Source organism: Lucilia cuprina, chromosome 6 (assembly GCF_022045245.1).
Source record: "Lucilia cuprina isolate Lc7/37 chromosome 6, ASM2204524v1, whole genome shotgun sequence".
NCBI lineage: Eukaryota > Metazoa > Arthropoda > Insecta > Diptera > Calliphoridae > Lucilia > Lucilia cuprina.
In genome coordinates this window covers 36,358,281-36,382,217 of record NC_060954.1, presented here as the reverse complement: position 1 = coordinate 36,382,217, position 23,937 = coordinate 36,358,281, and the positions used below count along the sequence as shown (strand labels likewise).

General features: G+C 30.7%; 1 protein-coding gene across 2 annotated transcripts in view; it reads right to left on the bottom strand.

Moving 5' to 3' along the window:
* The window catches only part of LOC111675356 (cyclin-dependent kinase 4), a 24,166-nt gene extending 2,501 nt beyond the window's left edge, over window positions 1-21,665 (bottom strand). The window contains exons 1-6 of one of the 2 annotated variants that reach the window (XM_023436108.2): window positions 21,547-21,665; window positions 13,322-13,626; window positions 7,076-7,241; window positions 773-908; window positions 384-712; window positions 183-318 (exon numbers count right to left, since the gene is read on the bottom strand). In XM_023436108.2, coding sequence (XP_023291876.1) covers window positions 183-318; window positions 384-712; window positions 773-908; window positions 7,076-7,241; window positions 13,322-13,433 — 879 coding nt within the window. In that variant the 5' untranslated portion in view covers window positions 13,434-13,626; window positions 21,547-21,665. Of the gene's footprint in view, window positions 1-182; window positions 319-383; window positions 713-772; window positions 909-7,075; window positions 7,242-13,321; window positions 13,759-21,546 lie in introns of those variants that run through there. The other variant, XM_023436109.2, reaches the window with a different exon arrangement.
* Window positions 21,666-23,937: the final 2,272 nt, after the last annotated feature.

Genomic DNA, 23,937 nt, shown 5'->3' with positions numbered 1-23,937 from the left:
CACATTTCAATGTTTTAGAAAAAGTATGCTTTGGTCTCTGAGTTTTGACTTTTACAAATTTTGTTGACCTGTGTAATTAGTCGAATTCCAACAAGAAATCTAGGACAGTTTATGTTAATTTCAAAATAAAAACGGTATTTCGTTTTTTTATTCAAATACAGAACAAAAAAACAACAACTTACAGCCAGCAGATCATTTGCATATTCACAAAGATTAGGACATAAATCCCTAGGTTGTTTGGGATGTCTTAATTTAAAGTGTTCTCTAGACAAGGATATTGTCTTCGGCCATTGTTGAGCTGTAGGTCGGCCAGTTAATCTGTCAAAATACAAAAATTTAACATTTAAATCAGTTTTTAAGAAGTTTATTCTAACTAAACTTACTCAAATATACGATCCAATTGATTTGCTTCCGAGGTACCGGGAAATAAGGCTTTGCGTGAAAACATTTCAGCTATAATACATGCTGAACTCCATATGTCCACTGAACTATTGTAGGTTTGTGCTAATAAAACCTCTGGAGCACGATACCATAGTGTGACAACAACTGAAGTTAATTTCATTTCGAAATCATATGTTTTGGCCAGACCAAAATCGGCAATTTTCAAATGTCCCTGAGAGGAGATTAGAAGATTTTGCGGTTTCAAATCACGATGTATAATGCGATGAGAGTGTAGGAAATCAACACCGGTTAGTAATTCACGGGAAAGGCGCTGAAATAATACAAATTAATGAAAGTTTATGTAAATGTTTCTTAACTTTCGAAATATTACCTGTATGGTTGTAGGAGGCATTCCTGATTTGGGTAAACGTTCTATTAAATCTGATAGATCTTGTTCTAAATGTTCGAATACCAATAAAACCATTAGTTGACCTTCTCGCTCTAAGAATTGGCATACTTCAAATAGTCTGTAAAAGAAATTGCTTTCTTAATAAAAGTTTGTATATTTGTATGCTGGAAGTACATGAGTAACGCATTAAAGGACGAATTTTAAATGGTTACACAAACGAACGAACTAACTAACTAACTAAATACCTAACTAACTAACTAACTAACTAACTAACTAACTAACTAACTAACTAAATAACTAACTAACTAACTAACTAACTAACTAACTAACTAACTAACTAACTAACTAACTAACTAACTAACTAACTAACTAAATAACTAACTAACTAACTAACTAACTAACTAACTAACTATCTACCTAACTAACTAAATACCTAACTAACTTACTAATCAGCTAAAGGCGGGTTTCTTTCTACTCAGTTAAACTAGGCTTAACTTGCAGTTAGATTAAACTCGGAACAAATTTATATGGACTTTAACCGATGATTGTGTTTTTCAGTTATGCATTAAAGTTCAGTTACCTTTATTAGTATGCCAGATTTTCATTCAAAAATATAAATTATGAACAGCTGTTTTTGCAAATAATACTTTTGTAAAATTAAAAATTTTGGAAAAATATTAAATAAACATTTAAACAATAATAAATAAAACAAAACAAATCAGAAAATTGCAATTTACTTAAAATATTAAGGGCGAGTTTTTCTGATAAAGATAATCTTCATTCTTTGGTTAAACCTAGTTTAATATATGTTTCGTGTTTTTCAATTATCAGTAAAGTTGCTTATTATCTTAGTTTAACTGAGTATAATTGGCCAATTTAACTCATGTTATAAGTGAGAAAACGCGATTAGCAAAAACCATAAAACAATAATTTCGGAAGAACAAAAACATAATATTTTAAGTAAATTGCAATTTTCTGATTTGTCTTGTTTCATTAATTATTGTTTTAAATTTTTATTTAACATTTTTTCAAAATTTTCTATTTTACAAAAGTATTTTTTGCAAAAAACAGATGTTCATTGTTTATGTTTTTGAGTGAAAACTTGGCAATACTAACAAAGTTAACTGAGCTTAAATCTAAAACTGAAAAACACAGTTATCGGTTAAAGTCCGCCTAAATTTGTTCCGAGTTTAATCTAACAGCAAGTTAAGCCTAGTTTAACTGTTAAGTAAGAAACCCGCCCTAAGTTTTTGTTCTTCCGAAATAATTGTTTAATTGTTTTTGTTAATTGTGTTTTCTCACTTATAACTTAAGTTTAATTGGCCAATAACACTGTTTACTGAAAAACACAAAACACATGTTAAACTACGTTTAAACAAAGAATGTAGATTACCTTTATCTGAAAAACCCGCCATAAATAGCTAACTAAGTAACTAAGGGCGGTTTTTCAGATAAAGATAATCTACATTCTTTGTTTAACCCTAGACTAAAACATGTTTTGTGTTTTTCAGTAAACAATAACGTTTCTTAACTGAGTGTTATTGGCCAATTAAACTTAAGTTATAAGTGAGAAATCACAATTATCAAAAACAATAAAAAAAAAAAAAAACTTAATATTTTAAGTTAATTGCAATTTTCTGATTTGTTTTGTTTTACTTATTATTGTTTTAAATGTTTATTTAAAAATGTTCATTTTACAAAAGTATTATTTGCAAAAAACAGATTTTTGTTGTTTATATTTTTGAGTGAAAAGTTGGCATTACTGACAAAGTTAACTGAACTTAAATCCATAACTGAAAAACACAATCATCGGTTAAAGTAGGCGGACTTTTTTTGTTCCGAGTTTAATATAATAGCAAGTTAAACGTAGATTAACTGAGTAGTAAGAAACCCGCCCTTAATAACTAACTAACTAGCTAACTAACTAACTAACTAACCACTATTAACTTAGGTTTAGTTGATCAAAATTAAAACATATATTAAACCAAAGAATGAAGATTATCTTTATCTTTCTTTCAGGAAAACCCGACCTAAGCCTTATTGCAAAAAATATTTATTCAAATAAATAAATGGCCAAACATGTTTTAAAGATTCTACTACTCATCATATTGCTAAACAACAATATTAAATTAGTATCTGCAACCCTGTCCCTCAAAACATAAAATACAACTTTGTCAACATTTAGGAATTTAGTGTTGCTAGCGCCACTCTTAAATTTATGGCCACTCATAGCATTAACATGAATACACTCAATGAGAAACTCAAACAAAAAACGTAAACAAAGAAATGCTGAGAGCAAATAAATTAATAAAATATAACACTCAGAGAATGAGAAAAATATTTTGGCATTCCCCTTTTTAACAGCAGAAAAAAACACTTGTCCCAAATTTTAATATATTTCGACGAAAGAGCATAATTAAAACAAAAAGAGATTGTGTGAAAAAGATGGATGTGGAGAATCGAACCTGTTGTTAGCAGATTAGTTAGTATGTGTGCATATTTTTATTTATTTATTTTACTTAGGCGGCTAATGTGTATGGGTGTATCGTGTGCAAATGCTACTTGAAGAAATAAAAAAAAAAATAAACTACGACAATAAGAGAAAAAACAATATTAATAAAATGTAAACACAGCAAACAAACAGCTGATTGCAAAACTCATATGATCGAGCAAATAATTAAGTATTATTGTATGTATGTATGTATGTGTCTGACTGGCTGGCTTTTGTTATTAAATAATAAAATAAGTACATTGTTGTTGTTTAATTTTCATTCAGTCAATGATTGTTTGTAATCAAGCACGTTAATGGTTGAAAGGGGATTAATGCGGTGGTATAGGGGGTGTTAGAAATATACTTTGTATATTTAATGTAGAAAAAAAATAAACAATAATATAGAGATTGTGAAAGTAATATTTAGGTCTTAGGTTAGTTAAGGTTGGATACAAGTATGTTTGATTGTTGTTTAGTTTAGTTGGATGGTTGATTGTGTGGTTGTATATTTGCTTTGTGTTGATTGACGTTTGCACTTAAAGTTTTCTGTTGCGTATTTAAGACTAATGCCAAACATGACGTTTTTTTCTAGTTATTTCACAATTGCTGTTGTCGTTGTTGTTGCTGCAACTTTGTATAATATTTTCTGATAAGGTACCTACATATGTATGCTTGTTGCTGTTGGTCGTCAATTGTTTGGTTAGCGAACTTGCTGTTACGAGCAGTATTTATTTATATTAAAGTAGTATATTTTATTTGATTTATAGAATGAGACCTAACGAACGATCCACCGGCCGGCATTTATGCTGTGTGCGTTTGGCTGTTTGGATTTTTTAAAAGTTTAGACTTAACAGTATCTGTTGTTTGACTTTAAGCAGTAAATTTCCCCAAAAAGTGTACACTCTGTGGTTTGCTTTTGCTCTACAATTTTTTACTCTTTTCATTGGTTTTATTTGCAAATAAAAGGGGGACTTGTGCTTTTTTCCACATACTCTTATGAACGGACTTCCCCTTAAGTAAAAAACAAAATACCCCGCTAATTCTCTCTCTCTGTACGGTACTTCTCCTAGTTCTTACACATATTCAATTATGAAGGTGGGTATTTTAGCTAATTCTCTGGCATGGAAGAGGAGTAAAGTAAAGTAACAGAATATGTACACAGTACAAAATAAATTTTAAAAAAATATTCGCTACAGCGTGACTTATCAGCATTTACGGCGCCGTAGTGCCGTCTACTTTGGATTTGTAATCACACAAGGGTTATAAAAACTAAAGCTAGAACATTTTTATACTAAAACAAAGTATGTATTTCTATTTAACAGACACTACCGACGACCAACAACAACAGTAAAACACTATAACGAAGAGCAAACAATCATTTTTTTGTTTAAATGCCATCGGCAAACAAAAGAGTATACAACCATCATACGGAGAGCAACTACAACAGAACGTCGAACGGACGGACGGACGGACAACCAGAAAGACAAGAAAATTTACTAGATGATAGTGTGTTGGCAACTTATAGATACATATGTACATGCATGAGTTATTGCTTAGTTAAGCACACGTATGTAATCATGTATGTAAGTATATTTCAAACATGCCAACAACTAGAACAGCAGCAACACCACAACAACAACAATTCTAATATTAGAATAACATTAAATTTGTATTATTTGTTTAACGGCTTTCGATGACGCATCCAGTCACTCAGTTGCCCAGCCAGCCATCCAGACAAACAAATACATATCTATCTATCGTTTAAAACTGTGATTGGATAACGACTACTGCAGTTCATCATCACAAGAATGTGTACAATTATCAATCCACAGACTTCCACTTCCACTACAACCTTCTTGCTATTGTTAAACTTGTAGTTGCTGCAGAATTATTTCTCAACTGCATAAACTACGTTTACAGTTACTATTGACGTTTAGACGTCTGGGCGCATGCGCAACAAGGTGCTTTAATATCTAACAGCTTAGTGTTTAAGGTGTACCCGGCAGTTCGGTGTGCCTAAATCGAACTAGTAGTTTGAGTCTTATTTAGAAGTTATTTACACTTTACAAATTACACATGTCCCCTTTATTTCCTATTCTGTATCTATATGGTCTAAACGAAATTTTTCTGAATTATTTGCATAATATTGATATTTTAAAACATCCCTTAACAAGGAGTCAAGATTGAAAGTCAATGTCAGAGGTCACAAGTGATTAAGACATTTAGTCCTAATCATCTTTTCAACAAACGTACAGTTCACAGATGTACGTTTCGGAAATAAGGCTCATTTGTTCCCCAGAGATCAGAGTCAAGGGAACATATAATATAAAATGATATTTGTACAGTACAAACAGCGGTTTGACTCCTAGTTTAATGGGAAAGACGTGTACTATGAGCTCAGTACAATCAGGGATTTGACAATTTGCTTAAAGTAACATATCGGGGCCAAGTACGGACAAATAAAGAATTGAAATAAAAAAAGTGTGCAGTTTTACAAATATCGACACACAGCGTTTAGTAGAAAAAACATAGCTATTATACCTTATCGAAATTACAAAAGCGTTTAGTGTCAAACGAACTGTCAAATCTTGGCATTTATGAATAGTTTACTCTGAAAGGTGATCATAAATACATAGATTGGCGTTTAAACAACAACGCTACTAAATTTTCTAAAATTTACTTCGAAAATCAATCATACGGCAATCATAGATATTTAAATTTGGTGGGATCCGGTAGGTTAGTGGTTAGTGTTCTAGTCTGGTAGACCGAAAGTGGTAGGTTCGATTCCCACCTCAGGCACTGGTTAAGGAGCACACAAAAGGCCCGATAGAGACCCAGGTGTTTTTTGTTCGGATTTGATGTCTATATATTCTTCTTTCAAACTAGCTACCTAATTAACTAACTAACTACTTAACTAACTAACTAACAAACTAACTAACTAAGTAAATAACTAAGGACGTGTGATTCAATACGTCGCAGTTCTTGGAGGCCAAAATTGTTTATGTTATTTGTGACATACGACCAGCAATACTATCTATATCTTCCAAAATTTGTAGTCAAAAACAACAGAGGTTGCCATATGTATTATAATTTACTTTTTTATAAAGTATTAAAAAACACCCAAAACCCAAGACTAAGTCTCTTTCAAACGATAGACGTCTCTTTCAAACAATAAAGAATCTTCGACATGTCTAAAGTTGTTTTAAGTTTGATTTAAGTCTGAAAAATGAAATTCAATCGGAATTTCGGGAAATGGTTTTAAATATTAATACCTCCAACACAAAAATATATCAAATTTTCGAAATTACTAGTTATTCATTAAAAAAATGTAAACATTGCTGAAGACATATATTTTACTGAAATTTCACGGGAGTTGAAAAAATTATCTCAAATCAAATTAGGTCAAATTAACAAAAATCAAAAACGTTTATTTTTATTATTATGTCTTTCTATTAGATAAGAAACATATTATTTTAAGAATATTATCAATGACAGCTATGTTCATTATTTGTGATAGAAGAAAATATTGACAAATGATCATCGTTTTTTTTTTTTGCAAAATAATTTATTATGAGTGACGGGCTGCATGACTTGCATTAAATTGAAATAAATAATGTCTACACTACATCCAATATTTAACGCATTTAGAAACTGATATTTTGTTCATAAAAGATATTAAAATTTTACGCTTTGTTTACAAAGAAAAAGTAACTTTTTAAATTATCTTAAACCATATACTTAATTCTGTAATAAACATACATATTTATTACAAACATATTATTATTTATACTTACTTTACAATATTTGGATGATCAGAGGCATTTAATTGTTTTAACAGTGCTATTTCACGTAACGTTGACATGGGAACACCATTATCTGTCAGTGGTATACGTACTTTCTTAATGGCAACTATTTTTCCCGTATGATTGTCTCGTGCTCTATATACAGTTCCGTAAGCACCTGCAGTAGATATTACACAAATAGTCACATATTAAGAACACAGAGTTAGACACAAACGCACGCACGAACAATATTCAACACCCATGAATGAATTAAGCGTCCATGAGACCACAACGTCAGAATGTTCGATGATTAATGAGAGACACCCGATGTGTAGTGTGGATCATCATCGGTACGTAGTAGTGAAGAGCATGAAAATAAATCAAAACAAAAGCAATTTAAAATACAAAATTAAACTTATAATAAAAAAAGCTTTCAACAGAAGACTAAAAAAATAATAATGATAATAACAACAAAAGCAAAAATAAACATAATAAAGGGGTCAATGTCACAATTAATTGCATACATTTGTAATTCTCAGTGTTTTTCTTTCTCTTTTTTTAACTTCAACAATGTTGCCGATTTTGCACTTTTACTGCTGTTGATTGTTCATGCCGTTATTATTGTTGGTCCCGATTCAATTGTAACATTATCATACTCGAGTTTAAATATGTATGGATGTAGGAGCACAATTATTATTATGTACAACTTTAGTTTGAAACTTAAGCTACCTATACACGGTTGTCAGATCTTACAATATTGGCAGAAAATGCTCTGAGAATGTCTAACAACCATGTGAGCTTACAATTTTTATCTTACAACGTTGTCAAAAAAAAACATTGCCATTTTATTGTAAAACAATATTGTAAGACATACACACTCGTGTAAAAAACATTACCTTACCATTGTCAGTAAGACAGCCATTGTCAGATGTTTTTATTGGCAACACGGTACATTAAAAGAACATATGCAACATTGTCAAAAAAACATTGCCAGTATATTGTAAGTCATTTAACAATAGTGTAAACATATTACTATTACTGTTGTCAGCAATGGAACCATTGTTAGATGTTTTTATTGGGACAAATTGTTAGATCTGCCAACTTTGATAACCGTGTATACATTGCTTTACAAGCAGAGCGTAAATTTTCGAAAATTTGCTCTATATAGGAATTTGGAATGCATAGGAACAATGGAATTTTATCAACAATTCCCATTTGAGGCCTATCGCGTAACTTACGAGGACAAAGGATCTAAATGCAGAGAATTACTTTTAAAAGTTTTTTACGGTATATTGTTAAAATAATTCATACGTATGAATGTCGAGTACTTTACGTGAACACCTGTCTTGACGGCCTTATTTCACGGTGTCTTTTTTATCGCATTTTTATACATGGCTGAGCCGGCTCATGTATGTGTAAGCACTTTGCTGAAGTGCTCGAGCTATATAATCTCTTGCGGAATGACAGGCAGCATGGGCTCAAACCCAATGCACAGTCCGATATGATGCAATCCCCATCATATAATGACCCATTCCAGTGCATTTCTTAACCTCTTAAAGCTCGCAAAAACACATTACTGTTTTTTCGGCAACAGCACCTAGAGACATATTTGGTAGTCCGAAATACACAAAAAAATGGTTCAGGATCCCTCTTTTATGAACTGATCTATGTGACAAGGGATGTAGGGATTTCCAAATTCAACAGAACCCAATAGTCGCGTAGCATTAACATATCAATATATCCTGTTGAGATCGCTAAAGCACCTGCAAACTTCCCCGAAGCGTAAAAAGGCATACTAAATCAGTTCTAATTTCTAATATATGGAGACTTTCTCAATTTTTGCATCAGTTTCATGCCCATGATCATAAAAATTTCTCTACGGGATAATAGGCAACCAATGAACGCTAACCTGACAAATCCCCAGCATATACACGACCGGTAAGAAATACCGATCGGATTCAGAGGACAAGCATATGCTGCTTTGTGCACAGACCTGATCGAAGAGAAAATTATCTAAGCCATTAGGTGTAGGAATTATCAGTCCTTAAACCAACATTTTCTCCCCGCAATTTTTGGTATTAAACCACAGCTACTACGTGGATCCCGATGGAATCTCAACCAACATAACATGTCCTGCAGGAAACTGATCACCCGTAGTACCAGATTATCTGGCCTTCGATCCCATGCCAAATCATTCTAAAGCGAAGCCGAGGACACATTTGGCATTACCAGCTTGTAGTACAGGTAGCACCTCTTTACTCCGAGACTGCAAAAGGTAACATGTCCCGGGGGAGATATATATATATATACGATAAGGAGTCCCATTTAAACTTTCTAACTAACTTCTTTTAATTAAAACTCGATGGTAGTGATTAATTAAATGACTATATTGTCAGACACACTTTTTCCCTTTTTGATCGTACAAAATTCCATAGATTTAATAAATGAAATGTACTGCGACAGAGTTAGTGCTATAAACATTTATTTTGCGGATAGGAATACATCAAGAGTCTGAAAAGGATGATCTAATCGGGCTTAAACAGCGATTATAAAGTTTTAAACGTTGGCACCTTCTAGCACTTTTTACACACAAACGGAGCAGTCACATTAATTTCCTTAAATATTTGCGTATTTTACTTCGATCTTTGTGGATTAGGCATCTTGTCAACTGATCTCATATAATAAACAGTGTTTCCATAACACACCCTTTTGACTGTTTTGATTAATCTTATTGTTTTCCATTGTTAAAAATCGTTGAATACATCCGGTTGAATTGGCGCAACAACTTGGCCTTGAAATTCAAAATGTCTAAGGCTAATCGAATACAAGTATGACCCAATTTAGTCTTTTTGCAATAAGCCTCCATACAAATTTTGCAAGATTCAGTCCAACCTACGTAATAACACAACTTCATTAGAATAATCCATATTTGAACGAAAACACCAAACTATTGTCTGCATGCAGTTAAGGCTTTCCCAATGCTGCAGTTTATAAAACTTAAAATTTCAAACTTATCCCAATGAAAATGTATGCACCGCGAATACTCTAATGTCAAATAAGAAGACAGTCTGTGACGACAATTGTTCTTTTTAAAATAAATCATATATGAATATAAATCATATATGAATATAAAGTGAATTCGAGTATCAAATAAGTTCAGCAGACTGTGTTTTGTATGTATTTATTTTATTTTTCGGAAAAATTTTATTTAAATTATAAAATATCATGATTATTTAGCAGGTGCGTCTTTGGCGTCTGCAACATCTCTGCGCCTGTCTGTGTCATAGCATAATATAAATATTGTCAACTTTCATTTTAAAATATATAATATTTATTTGTTAAAAACTTGAATTTAATCAGCTGATTTAAAATTTGGTTAGTGATGATCGAACAGAAGACAAGTGGCTTTAGCAGAATTTACCCAGCAAAGGTTTTTTAAAAAATTTATTTAATGAACTGTGTTTAGTAGATAATCTGTGCTAATTTAGTAAGTTTATTCTTGTGAATCCCGTAGTTCCAATCAGTTCATAAAATTATTCAAAACATTTTATGAATTGCTATAGTGACTGACTTTTGAGACTATTCTAAGATATCTTAAACATAAAACGAAGACCAGCAAATCAGATCATCATTTGAATTGTTATAAATTTCGTACCATAAAAATCTAGAAATCCCCGGGGCCATTTGTTTTTGCAAATTGGACAAAAGGATATAACTAGTACCTCTGTGTTTTTCGGTTCTATAAATTGTTATAGTAATTTGACTCGCGTTCTGATCAGAGAACTTAACCTATTTGGTAACATTGGTAGGCTGTATACCGCAGAGCAGGGATGGAAAAATTGGTACTATGGTACTTTTTTGATACTATTTGATGTGCAAAAGTACCGTGATACTCCTGAGTGATATTTGATACTTTCATGGCTACATATAACGCCCATTCTAATTTAAAAATGTATAAATATATTTCAGAAATTACAAACGTTTAGCCAAAAAAAATATTTTAGTACTTTGGATTGTAAGAAAGCTTTAACTGAATACTCTCCCAGACGTAGGTTTTACATCATATGGGTACCAGCCCACTCGGGAATAGTCGGTATCGAAAGAGCGAATGTAATAGCTTTAAAAGGAAGGAAGCGAAGTTAGATCCAAGTATCTTGGAAGTTCTGAAATAACATTCCTGATAAACACTGGCTGGAAGATTCTTCGGAATTACCTTCAGGAAACTGAATTTCTGAACACTGAAAAAAATTCATTCAGTTCTTATTTTCACGATAAAGAGTAACAGGCCCGATTGTGGCCTTGGTGTATTTTTTCAGATTTGATGTAGTTCACATCCTCTTATCAACCTAACCTAAGTACTTTGAGACCCAAAAATGTACTCTCTGAATTATATTTTGATACTGAAACAAAATCACTTTTTCCATCCCTGCCGCAGAGTATACTTAGTTGTGAACGTTGTCTTGTCCCGTTTATTGGAAATATCCCTTTAGGGTCAACGTGGTTGTTACGATTAAGATTATAATGTTGGTTTAAACCAGTGGTGCTCAAACACATACTACCATAGACTACCATAGTTTTATTTGTGTTGGTCAATCAGCAGAGAATAGAATTCAATTCAAAATAAAAGTAAACTAATACAATTACTACAAACAATAATATATATGCTAATATTATGGATTTTGACAGCTAGCGTATATCAAAGTCTATATATAAAAAAAAACTATCAACTGTGGCTTTCTCAAAATTTTGTTGTTGTATTTTCGTATGTATTTTTAAACGTCGCGCACAGACCTTGCTTCGAGAAAAGCTGATCAGCAATCAGATTTTGTTTTTCAAGTTGAGAGCAAACCTACTGATATTGCTCATTATAAAAAGAAGAATTAAACCTATAGTGTATGTACGTTAGAATTTTCTTAACCTATCACGCGTGCTATAAAATATCAATCTTGAGCTCCACTGGTTTTAACAGTGAAAACAATATGACTAGATTTTGGGAATGAGTTGTTGTTAAATGAATGAGATAAATGATGAAGGTTTCTCCACATTTGTATACTAGTTTGAAGGTATCGAATATTGGATCTGGTTTTTTTGTCACAGTTGGTATGATCAGTATTTACCCTATACATAAAAGACATACAGCAAATTGTCTATATGGGTACAAAACTAATCTTAGGCTTATTCGTACTTCGATTAAGTCTCTAGGTGCTGCGTGGTTGTAAGAGAAAGCAAAGCAAAATGACGTTTATTTGTGGAAATAACTGGAACTATATATTGTAATAAAATTTCACATTTTAGAGCTAAGGGGGTTTCGAGTTGATTAGCAATTCTAATCAAGGGCGGAATAGGGGCCATAGGGTTGGTTACCTAGGATAATACATTTTAAAAAAATCCATTTATGATCAGAAATTATTTTGAAAAATAAAAGTTTCCTAACCACTGTGCAGAGATGATCAGTGATTAAATTGCAAAAGAAGCGCTGTTGGTTGCCTCTATCTACACATTGGATTAACTCTGATATAAGAGATGTTTAGCAATTCGGAAACATATAAAAATCACTCTTTGCTTCTGTGATTTAAAAAGTTCCCAAAATTATATGGAGCATTGGTAACATGAGTAATATGGATCTGAGTTAAAATTTTATTTTTGATTTAAAGAAATTCCCAATAATAATCTTATTAAATACTTTTAAATGGCACCTGTTTGCAGTTCGAGATATGATCATAGAATGGTGGCAAAAGAGAAACTCTTTTAAAATGGAATAATTTGTTAAATCTGGTATAACCCAACAAAAATTTACTTACATAATATCATGTTAAATCAATTAAACACATGCATGATATTGTTGGTATTTACCACGATCGCTTACAAATAAGTTATCAATTATTCGAGAACACGTGTACTGAGTAAATTATTAGTTGTTAGAAAACAAAATCCAAAAACGTATATATGTAAGTCATTACTAGACAACTTCTATGTAATACATACGGAAAGTAGTAATCATTGCAAAGTAAGTTTTGAATAAATACCATGATTACCATGTTTTCGCTGGGAATATTTGAAAAAATATTTGACAAAAACATATTGGCCTAACTACTAATTCTACTAATTTTATTATTTGGCTATAACTCTGCGAAACATTTTGCTGGGTAGTCAAAATTAACGGGACTTTATTTATCATTGGGTAAATAAAGCAAAACAACATTCATTTGTTTTTCTTCTTAAATTTATTTTTAAATATTTTTTTTTTAATTCACTCACCCGTGCCAATAACATTTAGTTCTTCATAATTGAAGGGATCACCATCTCCGAATGTGTGTTGTTGCTGAGAATGCTGCTGCTGTTGTTGTTTTATTTGATGCTTAGAAGTCATTTTTTTCTTATTTGTTTATAATAAATGTTTAGTCTAATAAAGTATTTCTTTTTTTCTCTTTTTTTTTTGTTTGTTAATAAATTATTTAATTTTCAAATGTTTTCTTGTTACAGATCAAACATTTAACAAATTTTCTTTCTTTTTTTAATAAATAAACATTTAAATATTGTTTATTTTTTTATGGGACAAAACACTAAATTAAAATAGCAATATTAAATTTAACACTATATAGTATTTTGTTTTAAACAAAAATTATAATTATAATAAATAATAAACTAATAAACCCCGTATACAATAAGTATAGACGAAAATAAACACTTTATTTTTTTGAAGATCATTAACAAGAGATTAATAACAGAATTAAAAAAAATGAAAATAAAAAAAACTGCTGTCTGTCTTTGTATGAGTATGTGAGCGATCAACAATAAAGAAAGCAAAAACAAACAACAACAAACAATAATAGAATATTTTAACAGGTGAAGAAGAAGACTCTATATTGCAAAAGTATGTGTGTGCAAAAATTAAAAAAAAAAAAAATTGTAAATTTTTGACAAAACAAAAGCAAATTATAAGAAAATACAAAAAGAGATCATCGCTATCCAAATCGAGGGAAGGAGAACATGAAACAGTCTGGATAACTTTCATTTTTTATTTTTGTTTTATTGTTTTTATTGACGCATCAGGTGTGTGGGCTATAAAGAAGTGTGTGATAAAAATTGTCACACATTTGATTAAATTTTCAATAATGTCAAAATATGTTTGTTTTATGACATTGTCAATAGTTTAAATACAATGTATAGTGTTAGTATACGTACAATTGTATGTTTTTATGTATATTTCCATTTTTGTAAAAGTAGCACTTAAAGTGTTACCGTGCGAATACTATATTATCGCACTATACCTATTTTTTACCAAAATTCATATGACGTACTCAATAATAACAAGTAACGATTGTTATATCGAATGTGTCAAATGACATAGATACCCTTCACCAAAGTATATGTAAATTTTGATTCAATATTATGTTCTATTCCTAAAGTATTTGTTTTTTAGGGGAACTCATTTTCAAAAACTAAGTTTTCAGATCAACAGAACATATTTAGGAAAATGTCATTCTCCACAGGTTTTATTAGAATTTGACTAGAATTGTGTTACAAACAGAATAACAAATCAATATACATACATATAACCTATTGGATATAAAAATACCCAATAAAATAAGTATTTTCCCACTATAATTTAATCTTGATATTGAATTCTCAGAATCGGAAAGTTAATTGGAAAAAATACAAATATGAGTTTTTCTTTTAAAGTTTACAACTCAGTGTAAGTTTTGAATGAAAAAACATATTTATCAGAATGAGTGTTTTTTACTCAAAGTTCAAATAAACGTGCACAACAAGATATCTATTTTCTCAAGTTTTCGGTAATGTTAATAATAGTCTCATATCTGGAACTCTAATTTATGTAATAGAGTTTTATCAATTACTACATAAACTCTTTAAAGAGATTTAACATTAGTTCGTAAAACAGATTTGGAAGTGCCGGAAAACATCAATAGAACGATATTGAATACTGAGTATAAGCTTATTTTTTTGGGGCATGTTTCTTACTACTCAGTTAAACTAGGCTTAACTTGCTGTTAGATTAAACTCGGAACACATTTAGGCGGTCTTTAACCGAAGCTTGTGTTTTTCAGTTATGGATTTAAAATCAGTTAACTATCTTTATTAGTATTGTCAACTTTCCAGTTAGTATTGCCAACATAAACAATGGGCAGCTGTTGTATGAGAACATTACTTTTGTATAATGAAAAATTTTAGAAAAAAATAAAACAAACATTTATAGCAATAATTGATATTGATAAAACAAATCAAAATAGAGCCGATGTCTATTTTGATTTTAAAACCGAACAGGTTTTCCACGCTTTCAGTGGGTTTTGGATCAAATCTCAACAACGAATATTCAGATGACAAACACCTCATAATTTTAATAAATTTGATTAGAATCTGTTAATCTTTGAAACAGTCTCTATCATAAACAAGACATATCTTAGTCTAATAAGATTCTGTAGTCATTGTATCGTGGGAAATCCACGTATTCAGCTAAGAAAATTCAGAACTAGTATTTTCAAAATAATATTGATCTTTTTGTCTATTGTATTGTGATCTAGATTTTGTTGGATAATAAAATTTAATAATAATGCCTATGCGTTTCCGAAGAGGTGATCAGCGCGATATTTGATGATAAGGTTAAAAATAGGACCATATTTGACTGTAAGTGATAAATAATTTAAAACATAGCACTGCCACTGTACAAAGATAATTGAAAACAAGTCGGGGGAATCTTAAAAGATCTCTTGGATTACTTAAGTCGTACGGGGATATTTCAACAACAGCTGGAAGGGAAGCTTCTTCAAAATGACAAAGTCTATGGATAGTTCTTATTGAACACACGGCCATAAAGAACAGGGATCTTAAAAGATCTCTTAGATTCATTAAAAAGAATACACAACTAGCCCGATAGCTGTTCAGGAGTATTGTTTGGATATGATGTTATACATATACATCCTCTTTTCCTTTCCTATAAGTTCCTAACCTATAAGTTTGCGGATCTTTCTAAACTTAGACAATGTATTCAGTTGCCTACCGGTTCACTTTTCGGTATGATTCGATAATTTATGGTTTTTCATCGATGTTACGAAGTTTGAAACCTTCGCATGCTTCACTTTTTCTTTTATCCGTTAACATATTCTCGAAAGGGATTAAACAACACGTTTGGAACTGGAAAAAGATCAAAGATCACTTTCTCCAAAGGAAGTAATGAATACGATTCAATTTTGATTATCTTAAGATCGCAACATTTTTGGCTTAAATACATAGCATACTTCTAGGAGTCAGTTTAGCATATTAAAAAGTAATTTTTAAAAGCTTTTTCTCGATACCTACTTGAGATTAAGATTCACAGATAAAATCTGACATTAAAGCAGATTTACCAAAAACTAAGTCTGGCAACACTAAAACAGATATCGGAAAAGTAAATGCGGAAATAGAAGCAATAATAGACAAAACTATAAAAGCATTTATTTTTACACATACGAGTTAAATAGTGCAAAACAGAAAAGAATTATATAAAAAAAACTTGAAATAATACTGTAAGAATGAGAAGCACAAAGTAACAAAATAAAAACTACAAATAAGTAGGCAGATGGAAGCTTGATTGTTGTTGTTTCGTACGTATGACGAAGTTTTACTATGTTGTTGTTGCTATTAAACGTTGTTAGTTGGTTGCTGGTTGTGGTGGTGACATGAAGAGAATTAGAGGTTAATGATCTACTAATGACGATGATCTTAGATTTTTTTGTTGTTATTGTTTTGTTTTTAAAACGAAACCAAAAATTATGAGAAACTAAATAAGAATTATGAGTAAACAAAAATATGTAGTACAACTAACAAAAAATTATAATTATGATTTAAGTAAATAACAATAACGAAAATGTTTAATAATAATTTATTTTTAACAAAATTTGAATTGACTAAAACGAAATAGAAAGAACTAAACACACAAGACTGAAAGAAAAAAAGCACACATTACTGTATGCAGCATTTTTTACTGATTGTTGTAAAGCCAAAACCGGGCAGCAGCACCAGCAACAATTACTCAGTACTCGTATGTACCATATGTCTCAAATTTTTGTTCGTTCATCAGAAACTTTCAAGCAGTAGACGGTCTAATAGACATACCGATCGACAGACAGAGAGAAAGACAGACAGACAGAAAGACATGTATGAATGAAACACGTTTTACCGTTTTTATTTCTCTCTTTTTCTACTTGTTTATTTTTTCTGCTGCTATTTTTTTCGTATTACTTTATTTTACTTTCAAGTTTGTACTTAAAGGGGACATAGAAATTTTTACAGCAATATTAGTACTTTTAGCAAATAAATCATATTCGGCTGCAAATGTGTTTAAAAAAAAGTACTAATTACTTTTCGTTGGAATGCCGTTTGCCAACATTTTGACATTTTCATCGATTCCAGATCTCATTTATTTAGATTTTTCAGAAAAACGTAAACAATGAAAATATCTTCTGATTATTGTAAACAGAAGAAAAAACAATCATTATATTACACTAGTCTTTTTAAGCTGATCTGTTTTTTAATATCGTTATCTAGCTATTTGACAAAGGTAGAAAATATAGTAATTTTCACTAAAGTTTAACCACCTGTTTGTAAGAACGAAGCCAATCGTCACTTTTCAGTGCCCCAGTAATTTAAAAAGTGGATACTTTTAAGCTAGAATGTTCCTTGCCATACATTGACTCTTTTCAACTAGCTTACTGAGGGACGCATGTAATCTATTAAATGACGAGTCACTTCCTTGTGGGGCAAGTAATATAGCTAATCATATGGTTAACCGATAAATAGGCGCAACCTTAAGTTGTGTATTAAATAGGTAATTCAAGGCTGTCACAAAACTGCTTGCGTATAAATAGATAGTTCCGAAAAGCACTATGACTGTGGATAATGGGTCATTGACCCATATTTGTTAAACATTGGAAAATAGAAATACCTATGTACTTGGAACATTAAGTTCGACAATTGTGGTATTTATCACCTTGGCGATTTAAATTAGTCTCCTTAGAGTTGTCCCTAAGGTAATATCATCCCAGTCATTCCTTACATAAAACCAGAATCCATTATCAAAGTCTAGGAACATTGACATTTTAAGCTTCTGCGAAGAAGTAGATAGTCGCAGCAGCCATAAAAGCTGTGATACACAGTTGTCACGGTTGAACTTCCTCAAAAAAAGAACTTCCAAAGAAGCAAAAAAGAAGTAGAATTTGCTCAATGGAAGTACTGAAAAAGACCTGAAGAAATAATGAATTTAGGGTTTATCATAAGAAGGATGTTATTTGATTCAGAAAAAACAATTACTAATTACTAATTGGAAGACAAAATTTGCACATTTTACTGCTAACGTTGTAAGATCCAACAACCGTGTATATAAAGCATAAGAATGGATAGATAGGTTTGATTAATATTATTATACTTTCCATAGTTGTATCACTGGTTGTATACATTCTGCTTTCAACTCATTGATTTTCCTAAGTTAGAAGGCCATTCGCAAGACCAGCATGGCGACACAATCATTTGATTGTTCTATAATGTTCGAAACATATATGACACCAGCATGCTTGTACAATATTTATTTATTCAAAAATTTTGTGTTGAAAAGGTCGTCGCAATTAATACAAATATTAGAAAGAACTGACCTATTTTGTTTATTGCAAGCATGAAACTGATCCGTAGGCATCTAACAATTGTTTCTAAAATATTTTGCTCTTGGATTACATAGACAAATTATGTATTTAATTGAGCATATTTCCCCACAAGCATGCTTGCACAATCACAAATAACACAAATTGATTTTCATATCACGCAATCGCACCACAACCCAATACACGTTTAATAGACTTGCACAATCACTTCCCAGCAGTTCGACGGGACAGTCCCGAGCTGACCACTTAACCTACCACTTGTGGTGGCCCCTAGCCTACCCAGGTGACCAACCATATTAGCATGGGCTTGTCCTACGAGGAAGTCAATAGTTACTCTACACCCCACAAAGAGACGATTGCCTCCGCTCTCGCTTACAAAGGGGACACTAAAGTGACGACTGTCTTCATTCTCGAATACAAAGAGTTTATTTGTAACGAAAGACCAAAAACATACGAATTGGATTCAGTCAGGTTGTAAGATATTAATGGAACTAAAATTTAAAAATTTCAAGTGTCTACTCTCTAGAATACTATGGGACAGTAATGTGACGATTGACCCGAAAGATATAAATTTGAGTCAACCAGATGGTGGCATATTAGTAGAAAGTAATAATCATTTCTCCAAAAGATGGGTAAAATTACTACTTTCGGAAGTACAACAAAAAACAACTTTTAAGAGTATAATCTCTAGGTTACTTGAGGACTGTAAAGGGACGACTGTCTCCGCTCCCACTTACAAAGAGGACACTACAGTGACGACTGTCTTCATTATCGATTACAAAGGGCACATTCGTGACGAATGGCGCAAAACATACGAATTACGATCATCAAGGTGGTTAACTATTAGTGGAAATTACAGTCTTTTTCGTATGCATTGACTCTTTGTCGAACTGCTGGGTTGGTTGTGCCAGGATGCTTGTTTTGTGTATGGGGCCTTTAGAATTGAAATACTTTTTATTTCGGACAATATTTGTTCAGACTTTAATGACAATTATTTACGTATAAATATTTTCGATCTCTGAGTCATATGGAGTTTTACAACGATTTCACTCGAACGTAAATAAAGCTCGTATTAATAACGCTGGCGTTTTTTGTTATAAGACCTTAGTCCGTGTAAAGTTTTGCTTTGTAGTACTTTTTATGTATCGTCAGCTATGAAGGGGTTAAGTTTTACTGGGGATTTTTATTTGAATTCTCTTTCTAGAGATCCGCCTCTAAGTAAAAGACGTTAAGAACTGTATTTGATCTTTATATGCATTTTATACAGCGATTCTTCTCTTGGAAGCAAATTTTTCTCTTTATTTTCTGTGCTTCCAAGAAACGATTTTTTCAAAGTAGATACATATGAAGATGAAATCAATAATTTTTTTCACGTGCTTCTATATGATATGCATTTTGATTTGAATTTCGGTCAAATAACAACCAGCACGTTTTTTATTGATAGTATTTTAGACATAAAGTTTAGTGACCCTTTTTGCAAGTACTTTTCTATTAAGCTTTCACTAAGAAATAGTACTTTTTTATAGGGATTTTTTTGGTACATTTGTCAATGATGTGAACATCTTTAGTGCTAATTTTATTACTTTTTGAGACATTTATTTTTGGGGAAAAATATAACCTTGTATTTGAAAAAAAACGAAATATTTAATTAAAATAAAAACAAATACAAAATGATCTTTAGCATTTTAATATTAAATTATATATAAAAAAATATATTTTGTTAATAAAACAACTTGCTGTTTTATTTGGTTTTTTTTATATTGTGACGAAGAATTTTTTAGAAAGTATGTGTTTGTTTGTTCGGGAATTTTTTGCGAATATTATATGACAAATATTTAATTTTGTTTTTTTTTTTCTTTAAAAAAAAGCAAAGTAAAAAAAATAATAAACAAAATAAATGATCAGCACCTAAAATAATTTATATCAAAAACATGAACCACCAACACTAACTAAACCATAGAACACACACATACACACACACACAATCACTATCAGTCCAACCAATACAAGAACAAAAACTTATACGACGTCGACGATCATGATGATGAAAACTGCGACAATGAAGAACCAAACTACACACAATCGCAATCACTACGATCAACATCAAGATCGAACAACAAACTTCTTCCAACATTCGTCAAGAGCACCACCACCACCAACCACAAGCCAGCCAAATATTTCCGATTTTTTACTTATTTGACAACTAACAACACATTGCTCTTTCAGCTTTTGCTTAAAATATATTATTGTTGCTTCACTATTTTTGTTTTTTTATAATTTAATGCTATTTCATGTTTATTATTGTTGTTTTTGTTTATATTCATGTGTGTACATATTAATATTTTATTTGTATTCATTTTTTTATTTTATTTATTTTTGTATATCTTTTTGCTGCTGCTAAATGTTGTTGTTGTTGCTGTTGTCGTTGTTATGATTATCATTTTAGTTATTTTGCAGGCTATTAAGTAGCAACAAAAAGTAGTTAAAATTATATTGTTGTTGTTTTTTATACTCAATTTAAAATAAGAACTCATTTTCTATGCCGAAATTAAACAACTAATAAATTAAAAAAAGACAGACAGAAAAAGTAAAAAATAAAACCAAAAATACAAGAAACAAAAAAAAACTGATCAGCGTCGTTTGACTTTTTACACTCGTTTTTCGAAATTTTTTCCACATTTTTTTCTTATTCTTATTTGCTTTTATTTTTTAACAAAAAAAAGAACAAATTTCATTTGTTATTTTTGATAAATTCAATAGGATTTTTATCAACACTTGTTAGGGTTTCATTGTATTAGGGTTTTTAACACTTTTTATTAAATAAATTTTAACCTTAACATTGTTTTTTTCTACAAAATAAAACTATAACAAATTGACAAAGGCGATGTATGAAATTTTATCGCGTCGGCACTACAGTACACTGAAAGGAAATGCCTGAAATAACTCAACTGTCACAAAAGCCTCGATACAGTAAAAAAAAACCATCGTTTGTTTCTCAAAGCAAATTCACTCACACTCAAAGCGACATCAGCGAACAACAGACACAAAACAAGAATAAGAAAAACAAAAACAAATAAACAACGACAAAAACATCATACAATTCCATTTAAGAGAAAGCAAGTTGTTTGGCACGTTTGTTTTTTGTTTCTTAAAAAAGGGGAAATTGATTAGAAAAAGAAGAATTTACTTCAATGTTATCAACCGAAAATGTACGAAATTTTCTCAATATGACAACAATATTTATTAGCATTAGAATTAACTAAATAAATAAATAACATTTCAAGAGTTTATACATTTCCCCTTGTGTATCTCTTTCTCCTTATTACAAAAAAAACTAGTAGTGTCGTTTAACATTTATTATTTATTGTTTGTTTTTGTTTTTCAAATCTTCAGCACGAAAAACACAACAACTAAAACACATTGTAGCCAAACTCTTATTATTGTTTTTATTGTCTTTGCGCTTGGTTGATTTTGTTTTTACTTTATTTGCAGGGGCATTAAAAAGGTGTTATGACTTTTGTCATTGTATGCCTCCTCAATTTCCCCTCATTTTACTAATGTTAATATTAAAATTTACCCAATGAATTTCCCCTTTTAACAGAGGTTTGGAACTGTACTAATTGTATTCACTGATATTTCATATTCAGCTGATTATAGTACTTTATTCAGAAACGAGTGTTTGTTTGGCTGGACTTATTACAAAAATATCGGGATCATATTATAAAAGGGTTTTAGTTTCAGCTGCTGTAAAAATGTTTGAGGAGAAATACCATTTCTAGGAGAAATATTCCAATTATCAATACTACTAAAGGGGAAATTTAAATTTCCATTACAATAACAATTTAGCAAATACAAGAACCCCTTACTTAAATAAAGGGGTATTTTAAACGGTTGGTACAACAAAACAAATTTGGTTGTTAATGTTATAACACTCATCAGGGTATAATGTTAGACATTTTTTTTGCAAAATACCCAAATGGGAATAAAACTTATTATTAGTTAGGGAATTTTTTTAAAAAGGTGGTTGTCTTGGCAAATTGAAAATGTTTATTGATAGGGATTTTTATTTATTAAACTTGGTTCTTAACAGGTTAATTAACATTGCATTATCTTTAAGTTATTAATGTTAATAATATTTGGTTTGTTTCTAAGTTTTTTAGGAAGTTTTCCCCTTAATTCAGGGAATATTTAAGTAAACATGTTGTTGATCTCTATAAATGTGAATATATGAACATGTTTGTTTTTCATATGAACTCAATGGATAAATGTTAACTTACTATAGGTTTTTGTCTTGAAAAACAAAAGTTAAATACGTATTTACATGAGGAATATGTTAAAAAATATTCTAGGGTTATTTAATATTTGAAGATTATATGAAAAGGGTAAATTTTTAAAAGTACTTTTTCCAGCTTGTATAATTTCCTTTATTAAAGGTTTATGACTTAGGAAATTAAAAAAAAATGTGAAATCCATTAGAATGCTGTTTTTGTACAACAACCAAATTTTTAAATAGATTTGCCAAATAGAATCTAAGGATTCAAAATTTTCTAGAAAAGTTAGACCTATAGAATTGTCTACAGTGTAGGGTATTTCATGATATTCTCCCGGTGTTTAGGAAAAATTATCCATCCGCCTCATTTTATAACAGAAAATATTTTTTGTATTTTTTGGTAAATTTTAATTTTTTCCATACAATTTTTTATGACTAAGGGCGGGTTTCTTACTCCTCAGTTACACTAGGCTTAACCTGTTGTTAAATTAAACTCGAAACAAATTTAGGCGGACTTTAATCGATGATTGTGTTTTTCAGTTTTAGATTTAAGCTCATTTTGCTTTGTTAGTATTGCCAAGTTTTAACTCAAAAACATAAACAATGAACAGCTGTTTTTTTGCAAACAATACTTTTGTAAAATGGAAAATTTTGGAAAAATGTTAAATAAACATTTAAAACAATAATAAATAAAATAAAACAAATCAGAAAATTGCAATTTACTTAAAATATTAAATTTTTGTTCTTCTTGATAACTTGAGTTTAATTGGCCAATTACACTCAGTTAAACTAAGATAATAATGTAACTTTACTGATAACTGAAAAACACGAACCATATACAGTAGTTTTCCGATTTAACGACCATTCAATTCTACGAACATCGGATTTAACGAACAAGCTAATTTTTCCTATTGACTACCTTAAATAACGAACAAAATTGGTTTTTTGTACTC